This window comes from Palaemon carinicauda, chromosome 9 (assembly GCF_036898095.1).
Source record: "Palaemon carinicauda isolate YSFRI2023 chromosome 9, ASM3689809v2, whole genome shotgun sequence".
Classification (NCBI taxonomy): Eukaryota; Metazoa; Arthropoda; class Malacostraca; order Decapoda; family Palaemonidae; genus Palaemon; species Palaemon carinicauda.
In genome coordinates this window covers 147,578,478-147,595,720 of record NC_090733.1, presented here as the reverse complement: position 1 = coordinate 147,595,720, position 17,243 = coordinate 147,578,478, and the positions used below count along the sequence as shown (strand labels likewise).

The window sequence follows — 17,243 nt, the reverse complement described above, 5'->3', positions numbered from 1 at the left end:
CACCCTACCTATAGCCACAATAGAACCACCCCAAAATGTAGCCTAGCTTACATTACACGTCATTGGACTGGCCTAACCTGGTCCCACAAATATCTTAATTTGGATCTATTTCATACTGTCAAACCCAAAGAATCAAAACATTAATCTTGTATTGAACACAAGTATCGCCCTTCAAGACGACAAACACGTGTATAGGGTCACATGCGTCTGGTTGGCTGTTTAAATGTCCGCACATCACGTGCATTTGTTTACAGTCTACGGCATAAAACGGAAGCACTTTCCCAGGCCACCTCCCATCTATCGGACCCGATCCCTTTCATGAAATCTATTACAAATTGCTTTTGCATTGCGTTACGTCAATTAGAGTCAATGTAATGCACAATAAGGGTATCTTGGAACATGTACACGTCATAATAAAAATCGGTAGTGGTGGCACTACCGCATACAGTGCCGTTTCTGGAAAACTTTCGTTTAGCAGTCTGCCCCCCAACTATGACCTGTGACAAAATGGCGTTGACTGCCTTATTTACCACGTTTAGAAGACGACATCATCCTTCAGAAATCACATACAAGCATGCATAAGAAAGCGATGCAGTGGCTGCACCGTCGGGAGGATAGAGATGCGAAAAATAGTGATGAAATCGACGACACTGACGTCAAAGAATGTCTGATTATTGTCCTTCAAGTTCTTCTTTGGGCAACACCAATTAGCTTTCAAATTCCAGTTTTCTCGTGGACACATTACCCTGCACTTGGCTCAAACACGATAAGCGTGTGGTCATATCAACTCACCTGCCATTGTTAACTTTTTCAAATTTATTTCATGATAACACTAATAGGGAACGTCACAAAATAATAACACGTCTCCGGTCAGCAGTAGCTACACATTCAACGTTCCAGTAATGACAGAATTAACGAATATGTATATAAAATCTTGTATTTAAAGTATGGGTTTTTCATAAACTATATATTTATTATTTTGTTAACTAATTTTTCTTTCCTTGGGTTTTTTCATGCTCATTTGTAAGAAATAAGCTTTAGTCATTTTATTTAAAAGACTAGATATTCCTCACCCAAAAATGAGCCAACAGGAAAATCGAAGAAGTCGTTTTCATTGAAACAGCGTCATATATGCTAGACCCGTTTTCTATGAATCCGGAAGGCAATGGTAAACCTTAACACGTTGAAAATGGCCGTCGTTTTGCATAAATTATGATTTATATGCCATTTTAAAGATGATGATTTCATAGCATTACATACAGAATATTAAAATGTCACACCAGGAATAATGTGTTACTATTGCATCTTATTAGTGTTGCCAAGATCGTACAAAGCATTCCGGGGCTGGGCTGCGGTAGCTTTAAATCAATATTTCTTAAGCCTAACTTTTCTTTGTGTGGTTTCTAGTCATTTCGTCTAAATCATCAGCTCATTATATGCATATCTTGCTCTAGATATTCGGCATACTTTTGAAACCATATTAAATCCTGTCTTAAAATTTGTGACTACAGTATATAGAAACATTTGTTCATTATTTTTGTATGCTTATTTAGCCGCAGGGTGAAAAGGAATCTCACTGCCGCATACTCTTATTCAAAGGATGGACTAACGAGAGGGAAAGGGGGTCGCTAACCAAGCCACCATTCCCCCGAAACACCTTTGTCTTGTATCTATCTCATTGTTAAAAGCATCGTTTGTTGATAATGATTTCTGAGTGGACGTGATTAATCTCATGCAATTCATATCCCCCCCCCGCAGACGTATGCCCATCTTGGGGGTCACTGGGAACCAGTTGTGAGGGGTGGGGATAGGGTTACTGGGGCTCCCACAGGGGGTAGGATATTCGTTGCTCAGACGTCGGTCGAGCACAGGTATATAATCTCTCTCTCTCTCCTCTCTCTCTCTCCTCTCTCTCTCTCTCTCTCTCTCTCTCTCTCTCTCTCTCGCGTATATTTTATTTGTTTTCCCACTCCCGCTCTGTTCCCTATCTTGCCTTCAGCTTCTCTTCCACCCACAACCCTTTAAGCGTCTCTCTCTCTCTCTCTCTCTCTCTCTCTCTCTCTCTCTCTCCTCTCTCCTCTCTCTCTCCTCTCTCTCTCTCTCTCTCTGTATTTGTTTTTCTACTCCCCAGTCTTCCCAATCTTTCAGCTTCTCTTCCACCCACAACCCTTAAGCGTCTCTCTCTCTCTCTCTCTCTCTCTCTCTCTCTCTCTCTCTCTCTCTCTCTCTCTCTCTCTCTCTCTCTCTATATATATATATATATATATATATATATATATATATATATATATATATATATATATATATATATATATATATATATATTTGTTTCTCTATTACCCAGTCTTCCCAATCTTTCTTTCAGCTTCTCTTCCACCCACAACCCTTTAAGCGTCTCTCTCTCTCTCTCTCTCTCTCTCTCTCTCTCTCTCTCTCTCTCTCTCTCTCATATGTATTTGTTTTTCTACTACCCAGTCTTCTCAATCTTTCTTTCAGCTTCTCTTCCACCCACAATGCTTTAAGCGTCTCTCTCTCTCTCTCTCTCTCTCTCTCTCTCTCTCTCTCTCTCTCTCTCTCTCTCTCTCTCTCTCTCTCATATGTATTTGTTTTTCTCCTCTTCAGGCTTCCCAATCTTTTTTTCAGCTCCTCTTCCTCCCACAATGCTCTAAGCGTCTCTCTCTCTCTCTCTCTCTCTCTCTCTCTCTCTCTCTCTCTCTCTCTCATATGTATTTGTTTTTCTCCTCTCCAGGCTTCCCAATCTTTTTTTTCAGCTCCTCTTCCTCCCACAATGCTTTAATCGTCTCTCTCTCTCAATGTATTTGTTTTCTACTCCCCAGTCTTCCCAATCTTGCTTTCAGCTTTTCTTCCACTCATAACCATGTAAGCGTCTCTCTCTCTCTCTCTCTCTCTCTCTCTCTCTCTCTCTCTCTCTCTCTCTCTCTCTCTCTCTCTCTGTGAAATCTAACCCACTTGCGCGTTTGTGACCATCTCCCCGTCTTTTGTTTCACCTGTCCATGGGAACATGGTGGTGGGAACCAGGATGTTACTTAAATGGAACTTTATGACAAAACAAACACAAATAAGCTTTAAATATATTATAAACACTTCGGGCCTCTAATTACATAAAGCATGGTAACATTGCTGACCTACATATGTCTAAGAATCTCTCTCTCTCTCTCTCTCTCTCTCTCTCTCTCTCTCTCTCTCTCTAGGAAGCCGTCCAGACACGTTCATCTTCTAACCTCAAGCAAATGATCAATGACGCGATAGTGCCGAAAAATGAGATTTAAGATATTTGATTCCAAATCATATGCCGAGTTTTGGCGAATTATTGAAAGGATGGAATATCATAATTATTATTATTACTTGCTAAACTACAACCCTAGTTGGAAAAGCAGGATGCTATAAGTCCAAGGGCTCCAACGGGGAAAATAGCCAAGTGAGGAAACTTGAAAATAACAAGAGGAATAGAAACAAGATAGAATAGTGTGCCCGAGTGTACCTTCAAGCTAGAGAACTCTAACCCCAGACAGTGGAAGACCATGGTGTGTCTAAATATCCAACTCTCTGGACTGAACAGGTTTTTTGACGTATTCGTGATCATTCTTACACATACATACGCACAATATATATATATATATATATATTATATATATATATATATATATATATATATATATATATATATATATATATATATATATATATATATGTGTGTGTGTGTGTGTGTGTGTGTGTGTGTGTTTTATTGATAACATACAATTAGAGAATAATGGGCGTGCGCAGGAGAGCGCCCACGCGATTTCTTAGGATGCGTATTGCAGAGTACATGGGTATTAAAGACGATGCATCTAACGGAACTGATTATCGGCAAATGTGCCCATTGCAACGCCTGGACTACCGAAAGATCAAATAGTTGAAGATAAACTCCGCTGAAGAGAGATCTAAATATTTTGTATTGCGTAAAAGTCCAAAATGAATTCCTTTGTCTCGCAATATTGATCCTAAAATGTTGCAACTTTCAACGAGTGGCTTTCTTCTTTTGTTTTTGAACCGGGACAGATCCCAGCGTATGGGCCGGGGAGAGGAGCGGGTGGGATCCAGCGTATACGCCATTTCAGACGCGTGTTAAATGTCAGAACTTTTCGAAATTCAAGACTTAAAATTCCGAAATCGACTTCGATTCCTGTCTGGGTCGAGTTATGTTGTGTGAATTCTATTAAGAAAGTTTTTCGTGCATTTATCGATCAATCAATTCATTGATAAGTTTGCTGTTACAATATGGTTTGTTTAAGACATTTAAATCCTTACTTCATATCAGTTTACTTATCAATTTGTAAGTCCTTTCTTTAACTAGATCATTTATACACATTATTACCATTGCGTTCCACAGAAACATTAATTCGTTTAGTTTTTATTAATCTTTTCGTTCATTTAGTTGTGAATAAAGCCCATTCTGTATGTCCTGGGGAAAACTTTGTATGGCGATTTATTAATTGTTTTGTACATTTTAATGAGAAATTAGTTAGTTTAGTGCTTTCAGAATCAAGACATCTTGGGCTCTTTGTAAGAAAGGGCGCAAAGGTAGCTGAGATAAGGGGAAGTAATCGATTGCGTAGAGACAGCTTGGGTGATGAATAAGGAATACGCAGACTCTCCAGACTGAAATACCATTCTTGGTTTCTCTCGCGGATCTGCTCTTTTGTTTTTATTGGGTGCTAATTTGAAAACTATGTTGTTAATTAGCTGTTAATTAATATTATTATAATATCCTACTCTTTTAAATGGCGATTAAAAATGGCAAGAATCTGTGGTGATACAAAGCCACGTAGGGATAGTATGGTAATTTTTATGAGCCTAACAAATATTCCTTGGTCAAGCAATGGTCTAAATAATTATATACCTTGTGATTGGTTCTGCTTCTTTGTTTGTGCCTGTGTATATGTGGGTGTGCTTGTGTGTGTGTGTGTGTGTGTGTGTGTGAGAGAGAGAGAGAGAGAGGAGAGGAGAGAGAGAGAGAGAGAGAGAGAGAGAGAGAGAGAGAGAGACTCCTTTCCGTTTCTCATAGTCCTTAGAACTGTAAACTACATATCATGATAACAACAAAACCCTATTGAAAACGTCCCTGCCTGGTGATCGCCGGTCTGGGGTGAGAGTCCTGCTTAAGCTTAATAGTTCCTTGTAGTGTCTACAACCTCACCATCCTTGTAAGTTAAGGATGGACGGTTTGCAAGAGCCTATAGGTCTACCTGCTGAGTCATCAGCAGCCATTGTCTGACTCTCTGTGGTCCTAACTTGGGTGGAGAGGGGCTTGGGCGCTGATCATATGTATATTATTATTATTATTACTTGCTAAGCTACAACCATAGTTGGAAAAGCAGGATGCTATAAGCCCAGGGGCTCCAACAGAGAAAATAGCCCAGTGATGAAAGGAAACAAGGAAAAATAAATATTCAAGAGTAATAACATCAAAATAAATACCTCCTACATAAATATAAAAACCTTAAAAAACAAGAGGAAGAGAAACAGGACAGAAAAGAGTGCCCGAGAGTACCCTCAAGCAAGAGAATTCTAACCAAAGACAGTGGAAGACCATGGGTCAGAAGCTATGGCACTATCCAAGACTAGAGAACAATGGTTTGATTTTGGAGTGTCCTTCTACCGAGTTGCTTTCCATAGCTAAAGAGTCTCTTCTACCCTTAACAAGAGGAAAGTAGCCACTGAACAATTACAGTGCAGTAACCCCTTGGTTGAAGAAGAATTGTTTGGTAATGTTCAGTCTCTAGAACAATGTCACTGTCCCTTGCCACACCATTCACGAGTGGCCTTTAAATGACCAAGGATAATACCTTTTGCATACGTTTGCTTGTGGAACGTCAGCCACTCAGATGACAGAGGACCTGCTGGGTCAGAAGTGTACCGCATTACAAACAACAGGCTTTTTATTCTTCGTCGCTTTTCATTTACGTTTCTTTTATTACTTGCTGAAAAGGATGAGATTAATACTTCTGCCATTAAGGAAGTACAGAGCACAAATTTTCTATATTTTCACCTTGGAATAATATAAGTTTCTCAATAAAAGAAGAAATGTATTTTCGATCCATATATCAAATAGAAGTTATAAGTAAAGATAGAGGAAGAGACACGCGCGTAAATATACAGTACATGTTACTAAATATATATATATATATATATATATATATATATATATATATATATATATATATATATATATATATATGTGTGTGTGTGTGTGTGTGTGTGTGTGTGTGTGCGTGTGTGTGTAAAGATCTAAGAGACGTAAGAAGAGAAAATTTGAAGCTTAGCCGTGGAAACAAAACTACGGCCACCAAGCCAAACAATACCAGAATTATTATTACTATCATTATTATTACTTGCTAAGCTATAAACTTAGTTGGAAAAGCAAGATGCCCCAGGGGCCCCAACAGGGAAAATAGCCCAGTGAGAAAAGGAAACTAAGGAAAAATAAAATATTTTAAGAACAGTAACATTAAAATAAATTGCGCCAGATCTGATACCCATTATTCAATATGTGATACTTCATGAATGAAATGTCCATTGGTGAACTGTTAATATCACAAGTATGATATGGATTTATATAAGATATTTTGTAAAAAAAAAAAAAAAAAAATAAATAAATAAAAAGACCACCTCTTAGTTTATTTGTTTTCCTTAGTTTGTCGTTACGGCATTGATCAAGGTTGAATTAATATCAGCTCGTTAAACATTCCTTTTCTTTAATCTTTCTGTCAAACTTCATTAAACTTTAAACTTCCAAGTTGCACATCGGCGCTGAATGGACTCCACGGACCTAGCACTTGTTTTAGGGGCAAAATTCTATGCATTCGTCCATATAACATTTCATTGTCTGAGAAATGAACGTGGGAGATTATTATTATGATCCTCATTGCAGTCCACAACGTTCTAGAGAATAAAATTTATCGACAAAAAAAAAAAAAAAAAAAAAAAATAATATTTGCCAAGTTATAACCCTAGTTGGAAAAGCAGGATGCTATAAGCCCAGGGGCCCCAACAAGGAAAATAGGGGAACTGCTATATTTTAAATACAGATGCACTGTACTACGTGAAAACAAAAGTGTTAATACAGATGTACTGTACTACGTGCAAACAAAAGTGTTAATACAGATGTACTGTACTACGTGCAAACAAAAGTGTTAATACAGATGTACTGTACTACGTGCAAACAAGTGTTAATACAGAATACAGATGTACTGTACTACGTACAAACAAAAGTGTTTGGTCTCATGAGAAATTTAACATGTTACTTAGGCACTACATATCCATAATTATATTTCTGATGCACAACTATGCATTGTAATTGATCAGTGGCTACTTTCTTCTTGGTAAGGGAAAAAGGGAGACTTTAGCTATGGTAAGCAGCTCTTCTATGAGAGGGACACTCCAAAATCAAATCATTATTCTCTAGTCTTGGGCAGTTCCATACCCTCTGTACAAAGGTTTTCCACTGTCTTGCGGTAGAATAGAGTTCTCTTGCTTTTTTCAAGTCTTTTTATAGTTTACAAATGAAAGATCTAATTTAATGATTTTGCTGTTCTAAAAATATTTTATTTCAACTATTCATTACATCGCATGTAGTGTATTTTTTCTTGTTTTTTTTCCTCGTAAGGCTATTTTTCCCTGTTGGAGCCTTTGGGCTTATGGCATCCTGCTTTTCCAATTTGGGTTGTTGTTTTACTAGTAATAATATGTTAGGCCGCTTGTCAATAAATCAACTTTATAGTATCATTTCGAAATTTGCCCCAGAAAATAATAACTGGCACATTTTTACTAGAAAGTAACGAGGATATGAAACGTCAGAATCACCTGTCAAATTATATCCGGTACGCATGCACAGGGAGTGGGCAACGACCTTGAAACTTTGTTGATTGCCGGGAGGAAACGTCAGCTGTATATGTGCGTGTGCGTATGTGTGTGAGTTCGATACAGTTACAGAACGGTTAGTTAAAATCATTAATGCGATCGCAAATTAGTTTAAATGAAGCTGTGTATTCTACATTCTGAATTAAGTTTATACAAAAATGGCATACAGTATTTCATTTGTATGCCTCTTCCAATACTAATAGGGAAATGCAATGTTATTATTATTATTATTATTATTATTATTATTATAAAATGCAATGTCATTATTATTATAAAATGCAATGTCATTATTATTATAAAATGCAATGTCATTATTATTATAAAATGCAATGTCATTATTATTATAAAATGCAATGTTATTATTATTATTATTATAAAATGCAATGTCATTATCATTATAAAATGCAATGTTATTATTATTATAAAATGCAATGTTATTGTTATTACTATTATTATTATTATTATTATTGTTAGCTAAGCTGCAAAAGCTGGTTGCTATAAGCCCAAGGCTTCCAACAGAGAAAAATATCCCAGTAAGGTGAGAAAAATGGGAAATAGATAAAACATTCAAAAGGAAAAAATGCAAGAAAGAGAAATTCGTATGCATTCAATTTGCACAGGATACACTGGGATGCAGAGATCGGAGCTTACAATGGTCAGTCGTGAGTGTTAATCCCTCCCAGCCTGACAATTGCTTCCTGTTGTCGCTTTTGAACAGATCGGTATCCTGTTAAATCAATTTCCTGACCGAGCGTGACTTTACTGATGCTCAGGACCCACTATGAGGGATGGGTCATGCTGATGCTACAGGGAGACTTAGAGTCTGGGACCATTTGCCTACAGGAGTAAATTGGGCACAGCTGCAATGTTTCTTATGTTTGACGACAGATGGCTCTGATTTTACTCCCACGTAGTTTACTATTCACTAGACACCACATGTTCGTTCAGTTACCAAGAAACGGGTATAAGTGTATGTTGTTTGTTGGCGAGTTGACTTACAGGAAAAAGTCTGATTTTGCTGAAGGCAAGTAACATCGGAAAACGTGGGCTGAAACACTTGGGATGATAAATGTTTCGTTGATAAAATATCGCTTGACCTATAGAAATACTTTGTGAATAAGACTGTTTTCAAACTGTTCGACTATCTATCATATACTATTTTGATAACAGTTTCTTAGTTGGGGGAATGTTGGCACAGCAAGTACGGGGCAAGTTGGCACTGTGCGACGTTTACCCCACCCCCACACGCATACATTCTCCTGACTTGTTTGCACAGTTTCGGATTAGCTTACAATATTTGTCTTTTCTAATTTTCAGACATGGTGAGAACATACCAAAGAACAACCGAACGAGCCTCAACTCCACCTGATGTGATGCTAAGGGCTGTCAAGAGTGTCAAGTGTGAACACAAGTCAATTAGAGGGGTCGCAAAGGATTTTGGCATTCCCTTTCGAACGCTTGCACGTTATTGCCAGAAAATAACTGACGAGCAAGTGAGGAGTGAAGGAAGTTCATCTCTTGCAGTGGGCTACACTCAACACAGACAAATATTTTCCAACGAGCAGGAAAAGGAATTTTCTACATATCTTAAACGTGCAGCAGATATGTATTATTATGGCTTATCTGTGGAAGAAGTAAGGAAATTGGCATTTCAGTTTGCCGTTTATGGTAAAAATCATATTCCTAAATCATGGACAGCAAATGAGATGGCTGGTACTGACTGGTTTTCTGGTTTTTTGAAAAGAAATAAGGGCATATTCATTAGATCACCAGAATCAACCAGCCTTTCAAGAGAAAGCTTCAATAAGACGAATGTGGACATGTTTTTTGATCATTTACAATCTGTCCGTGATCGCTACAAGTTTACTCCTGGTGACATATGGAACATGGATGAGACTGGCATAACATTTCAGAAGCCTATTGAAGTTGTTGGTAGTAAAGGCTCTAAACAAATTGAAAAGATGACCTCAGCAGAAAAGGGAACTCTAGTTACAGTAGCTATAGCTGTCTCAGCAACTGGTAATGTGGTCCCTCCTTTCTTTGTCTTCCCCAGAGCTCATTTCCAGGATCATTTCCTGACAAATGCCCCTCCAGGTAGTTCTGGCGCGGCCAATCCCTCGGGGTGCATGAAAGAGACTAATTTTGTAGAGTTTCTTAAGCATTTTGTGAAACACACTAAATGCTCTAAAGAACACCCAGTGCTTTTATTACTAGATAACCATCATTCTCACCTGTCCATTGATGGTCTGGATTATTGTAAGGCCAATGGCATTGTTGCTCTTTCATTCCCCCCAAACTGTTCTCATTGGATGCATCCGCTTGATGTAAGTGTTTACGGGCCACTGAATACTTGTGTAAATAGATTCTGTGACTCTTGGATGACAAATCACCCTGGTTCTACTATGACTATATGTGACATAATAGTCGTAATTTCCACAGCCTTGCCACTTGTTGTGACTCCTGCCAATATCTTAGCTGGGTTCAAATCTGCAGGGATTTCACCCTTCAATAGATATATATTTCAGGACGAAGATTTCATGGGTGCTTATGTAACCGACAGGCCTCAGCCCCATGATTTTACAGAAATGCACGCATTGCCAGAAAATAGAAGCACGGGTATATTGAATTCATATCACCGCGAGGCCACAGATAAAATTAAAAACCATGCTGGTTCTTCTTCCACACCTAGGAATGCACAATTAGAAGTGGAGAATAAACTCGTGACTCCTACTATTGCAACCTGTCATGGAAATGAACCATCGTCATCTACTTCAGGAATCTTTACAGACGGAAATGTAAACTTAGTCCTAACATCAGAAGCAGTAAGACCACTGGCTAAATTCCTAACATCAGAAGCAGTAAGACCACTGGCTAAGACAGGCCTGAGAAAGGAAATTTAGTTAATAAAAGAAAACAAACTACTGCAATTTTGACTCATAGTCCGATTAAAAACTCTTTAGATGAGAAGTTAAAAGCAAACGTGAAAACTCGAAGAATCTTACCCCAAAGGAAGAAGACAAAACAAAGAACTTCAGAAAGCTCAGATTCTGAAGAGAACAAATCCTAATGTCTGGTCTGTGTGGAGCCACCGTCCAACAGCAAATTAAGAGATCAGGGTGCAATACCTAGTTTGCAAGAAATGAGCCCATGAAAATTGCACTGATAAGAATTACTGTTATTCCCTCCTAGCTTTGAATGTGTAGTAGGCCTATTTATGTTGTGATTTAAAATGATGATCAAGAATAGGGCAAGGTCTTTAAATATTTTTATTTTTTCATTTTGGTACTCGTGAAACCATGCCAAAAAATAACTTAGGGGATAAATTAATACTTCATACAAACTATGGGTTAATTAAAAAAAAAAAAAATAATAATATATCAATCTGCCCCCTCAGAGTGGGGGTATGTCGGAACACGTAAGAAATATTATAAAAAAAAAAAAAAAAAAAAAAAGCTGTGTTTTATTTAGCCAAGAATCAACGTTTGTGGCAATGAAATGTAGTCAAATGTTTATAATTTTAATTCATGTAATAAAAATTCCCAAACATTTCGTGGTTTTATATCCTTAAAAAAATGTCAAAAGTGTGAATCATATCAGTTACAATTGTTTTAAAGGCAAAATATTTAATGCTACTGTTCGTAAATAACGAATTTTTGTTTTATAACTTGTAATTTATGAAGATTTCGACGTGAATGCCAAGTACGAATACCTTGAACTTTGATGCTTCATTAGTTCATAAATTATTATATTTCTAAACCAATGATTTACTTTTCATGATTATATATATATATATATATATATATATATATATATTATATATATATATATATATATATATATACATACAGAATAATTATTATAATTATTACTTGATAAGCTACAACCCTAATGGGAAAAGCAGAATGCTATACTCCTCAGGGATCCGACAGGGAAAATAGCCCAGTGAGGAAAGGAATTAAGGGAACTAAAAGAAAAGAAAAGTAATTAGCAATTGAAATAAAACATTTTAAAAAACAGTAACAGCATTAGAATAAATATTTCATATGTAAATAATAGGAAGACAAATAAGATAGAATAGTGCGCCCGAGTGTACCCTCAACCATGAGAACACTACGCCAAGACTGTGAGAGACCATGGTACAGAGGCTATGGCACTACCCAAGACTAAGTAGTAGGTTGGTCAGGGCACCAGCCACCCGTTGAGATACTACCGCTAGTGTTATGGGGCCCTTTGACTGGCCAGACAGTACTACAGTGGATCCTTCTCTCTGGTTACGGTTCACTTTCCCTTTGCCTATCCATACACCGAATAGTTTGGCCTATTCTTTACAGATTCTCCTCTATCCTCATACACCAGACAACACTGAGGTTACCAAACAATTCTTCTTGACTCAAGGGGTTAACTACGGCACTGTAATTGTCAGTGGCTACTTTCCTCTTGGTAAGGATAGAAGAGATTCGTTTGCTATGGTAAGCAATTCTTTTAGGAGTACACTCCAAAATCAAACCATTGTTCTCTAGTCTTCCACTGTCTGGGGGTAGAGTTCTCTTGCTTGAGGGTACACTCGGGCACACTATTCTATCTGAATTCTGTTCCTCGTATTTTGTTAAGTTTTTATAGATTATATAGGAAAAAATTATTTTAATGTTGTTACTGTTCTTAAAATATTTTCTTTTTTCCTTTCCTCACTGGGCTATTTTCCCTGTTGGGGCCCCTGGACTTATAGCATTCTGCTTGTCCAACTAGGGTTGTAGCTTAGCAAGTAATAATAATAATGGTTTGATTTTGGAGTGTCCTTCTCCTAGAAGAGATGCTTACTATAGCTAAAAGTCTCTTCTATCCTTACAAAGAGGTAAATGGAAAGTGGCCACTGAAGAATTGCATCGCATTTTTTAACCCCTTGAGCGAGGAAGAATTGTTTGGTAATCTCAGTGTTGTCAGGTGCGTGATGACAGAGGAAAATGTAAAGAAGAGGCCAGACTAAGATTTAAATGTAGGCAAAAGGAAAATGAGCCGTAACAAGCGAGAAGGACCCAATGTAGTACTGCCTGGTCAGTCAAAGGACCCAATAACTCTCAAGTGGTAGTATCTCAACGGGGTGGATGGTGCCCTGGCTAACCTACTACCTAATGATAAGATAATAAAGATAAGTATATGAATATACATTCACATACCATTTAAGTCCATATCATGTCATTATCAGTGTTCAACTATCTTTGCTGTTCATTCCGAATCTCTTTGCATAGATTAAAAAAAAAAAAACTACACCTAATCATATAAAGATCAGCGCAAAAATTCCCTAAAGAAAATATCTTTCCAAACTTAAAAAAAGAATTATATCAATATATTCATAAAATTCATTTTGCCAGAATTGCATCTCTTCTAAAATTTATAACCTAGATGTAATTTATTTCTATTTGAACACGATGTTGTGTTGATATTTATCCATATATATATATATATATATATATATATATATATATATATATATATATATATATATATATATATATATATATATATATATATATATATATATATATATATATATACTAACAAAGTTTCCTTTGGCCTACTAAAATATATTTCAATATTCTCAACTCCCTTAATAAGTAACAAAATCTGTGTTTTTACTCTAATCAATTAAAATTCTAAGCTGTGGGAGATATTCCAAACCTCACTTGAAATCTTATGGAGGCGCAGAATGTCTGCATCTGTAGGCCTACCGTAACGCGAGGGAGATCAAAACCAATTTAAAGTTTTAAACGGGTGAAGAAAACAGATTTTCCTCTCGATATAAATAAATTAGACCATTATGGCAGAAGAATTTAGATTCAATTTATCTGCCCTCGAAAAAAACTGTCTTGGAAATACAGCCCCAAATTGCCAGTTAGTAAATAAACATTATGACTTCGACTGAGAGAGTCCGTATCCTTGGAGGTTCCTTGGAGGAAAAATAAAGTCCTTATTTGCGGTGGTGGTGGTAGGGGTAGAGATGGGGGGTGGGGGGGGGGGGAGGGGTTGCTTAGCGACAGAGGAAATACCACAACAACATATGAAAGGAGAGGTATGAAATGGTCAGCATGCCGAGAAATATACCAAGGAAATTTACGACTGGGTGATAAGCCTAATGCCGGCCACACTATTATTATTATTATTAAAAGCCAAGTTACAACCCTAGTTGGAAAAGCAAGATGCTATAAGCCCGAGGGTTCCAACAGTGAAAATAGCCCAGTAATGAAAGGAAATAAATAAATAAATAAGAGTGAAGTAATTAACAATTAAAATAAAATATTCTAAGAACATTAACAACATGAAAAATCTTTCAGATATAAACTATATAAAAAAAAACAAGATGAAGATAAATAAGATAGGCATACGTGTGAGAATTCTGTAAACAAACAAATTCATTAATTATTCATGTGGGAGGTAAACATTATACCTGACCTGTGATAAGAAAATAACTCATATACGAGCCTAGGTTTATTCACAAAAGACATTGTTATACTGAAAAGAAAATGTCAAAACTACGATTTGCTCAATTATTTTTGACGAATGTGCGTGAGTGAAAGTTTGTTTGGTCACAGCCCGTGTGAATGAATCATTGTTCCTCTGTAGAATATGGGGATTCGAGATTCTCAGTGTTTGTGTTATGAATCATCGATAGAGTTATTGGGTGTTCATGTCTGACGTGAAAAAGGATTGCTTGCTTTAATGTGGCATTTGAACACAGAGAGAGAGAGAGAGAGAGAGAGAGAGAGAGAGAGAGAGAGAGAGAGAGAGAGAGAGAGAGAGAGAGAGAGGCTCGTATTCACATCCCGCTATGAAGGGTTCGTGAATCACAACGAAACTGGATTTGTTTGCCATTCTATCTCTCCTCTCTCTCTCTCTCTCTCTCTCTCTCTCTCTCTCTCTCTCTCTCTCTCTCTCTCTCTCTCTCTCTCTCTCTCTCTCTCTAAATTAACTAATATTTAATACCATTATAATTGAATATTAACTCCAAATATTTCGCTATTAATCTATAGCTTGTGGTTGTCGACAAAATAGTGGTGTTCACGTGCTTACGTGTCTGCTTGCACGTAGCTCACATGCAAGCAGCATAAACAAGCAAGCAGAGAGTGGAAGAAATTTTTGGAATTTCAAGATTCGTTATATTATTAATGATGTACATGCAAATACACTGTATACATTATTACCTAATTACTGGTGAGAACGATATAGTAAATTAATTCTTGCGTGAACACTACATGAATGCGGGAAATTCTCATGTTCGAGTTATAACCGGTGCAGACGCGAATCTCTTGCTCGTATAAAGATTGAATTGATTTTATACCTATGCAATCTTGAATGGAGTAAGTTTAGCCAAATGAATACATAGAACAATTGAGTTAAACCTTAAAACACATCTTTTCGCGTGTGCCGTAATAAACTAGCATTATCCTTATTTGTAAACGTCTACAATGTTTCAACGTCTTTCAGCTCACGATAGATGCATAGATTCGAGCACACAACTGCCGCCACCACTCTTCTCTCTAAACACCAATAAGAACAATTTTACTTCGGTTAAATTTGGATACTGCAAAATAACAAATAGCAAACGTGAATTAATTTAGATCTACATAACATATGCTCTTGATCATAAAGGAAACTTATCAGGTACTCACTTCTACTTGTTTCTGTTCGATCTGAAGACCATTTTCTTTTCGCCTTGTTCATCGTTAATATTTATCCCACGCTCACTGACCTTGTTCCCAACCGTTCCACTACACACGACAAGAGCAACTAAAACGAAGAGGAGAAACAGGGACAATGACTCACAGAATCGCGGGGGGATTATCGAGGCCTCGAGGCGCTGCTGCCTATAGCCATAGGCGTAGGTATGAGAAGGAAGGGAGCTTGGAGGAGGGGGGGGGGGGTGTTTATTGGTGGAGGGTATGAGGGGGTAAAAGTTTATTGTTTACGAGCTATGGTATATCTAGGATCAATGGGGGATTCTTTGGTGAGATCAAGAACAAAGGTAACCGTGCTTTGGTTCGTTCGTGAAGCCTTGTAAAAGGTGCCTGTTGTTTTGTAAAAGGAAAACGCGAAGGTATACTTAAATTATTAAACTTGAATGTTAACAAAAAAAGCAAAACTGTTCGAGAGTATAAATATTACATCAACATATGAAGGTTTCAAAGAGAGGTTGACCTTGATATAGCCAATATATTCAGTGGTTATTATGTAAAATTTGGTTACATATCATGTCATTTCAAGACTGACTTACTATGGGAACACAAAAAAGGAATGGAAGATAATATTGAAACACAAACAAGACAGAACATCAGATTGATATTATTGCAGTAAATGTCGGTATTGACAGAAAAGTTCGAAGTTGTTTTTTTTTTTTTTTTTTTTTTTTAGGAAGAAAAACACTTTATTCTCTTAGTGACAAATGTGATTAGATGGATGACTGAGAACCAACTTGTCCTATATTTACCCCATAAACAGACTGAAACAGAATTTCATGTCAAGACAAATTGCCAGTGTTCTTAAGGGCGTAATTGCAAGTCGAATAATATTAATAAATTATATATTACTTGCCATCTAATTACGAAAAAGTGAATAGGAATATATAATAAACAAAATGTCTAAACACGTTTGATGAGATAATAGATGATTTTCTAATAATTAATCTATTGCCAAAGTCAATACTATTTAGATCATGAGAGAGAGAGAGAGAGAGAGAGAGAGAGAGAGAGAGAGAGAGAGAGAGAGGAGAGAGAGAGAGAGAGAGAGTTTCGACCCCCCACAATATGGATTACCTCGTCGATACCCTCTTGTTTTGATGGCATACTATTTGACACGCTACTGTCCCTCCAAACAGGTTTCCATCTGTTGTTTCCCCGAGAGAGAGAGAGAGAGAGAGAGAGAGAGAGAGAGAGAGAGAGAGAGAGAGAGAGAGAATAAAACACTTGAATGTCTCATACAGTATGAGAATTGCACCTGCCTTGGGTATAAAGTTTCAAAGAACTGGTTGTAACCGGTTTACTTCCTTGAAGTATTTTGTTTATTGGAATACTGTTATTTTTTTTAGTCCGTGACACTCTGGAACACACCTGTTGATGATTCTTTGTCACCTGTCTTCGATCCAAAACCTCAACTTGAATTTCAATGCCGTGATAAAATTTCTCACCCATAACAATTTTATGTTTAACCCATTCTCACTTGGCTTTTGTGCATATTCTAGTTAATTAATCTTCACATTATTATTATTATTATTATTATTATTATTATTATTATTATTATTATTATTATCATCCATGCTACAACCCTAGATG

General features: G+C 37.0%; 1 protein-coding gene across 4 annotated transcripts in view; it reads right to left on the bottom strand.

Annotated features, from left to right (window-relative positions):
- The window catches only part of LOC137647251 (uncharacterized), a 76,597-nt gene extending 60,861 nt beyond the window's left edge, over nucleotides 1-15,736 (bottom strand). The window contains exon 1 of one of the 4 annotated variants that reach the window (XM_068380645.1): nucleotides 15,588-15,736. In XM_068380645.1, coding sequence (XP_068236746.1) covers nucleotides 15,588-15,639 — 52 coding nt within the window. In that variant the 5' untranslated portion in view covers nucleotides 15,640-15,736. Of the gene's footprint in view, nucleotides 1-530; nucleotides 756-792; nucleotides 900-15,587 lie in introns of those variants that run through there. The other 3 variants (XM_068380641.1, XM_068380644.1, XM_068380643.1) reach the window with 3 other exon arrangements.
- Between the last annotated feature and the right edge of the window lie 1,507 nt (nucleotides 15,737-17,243).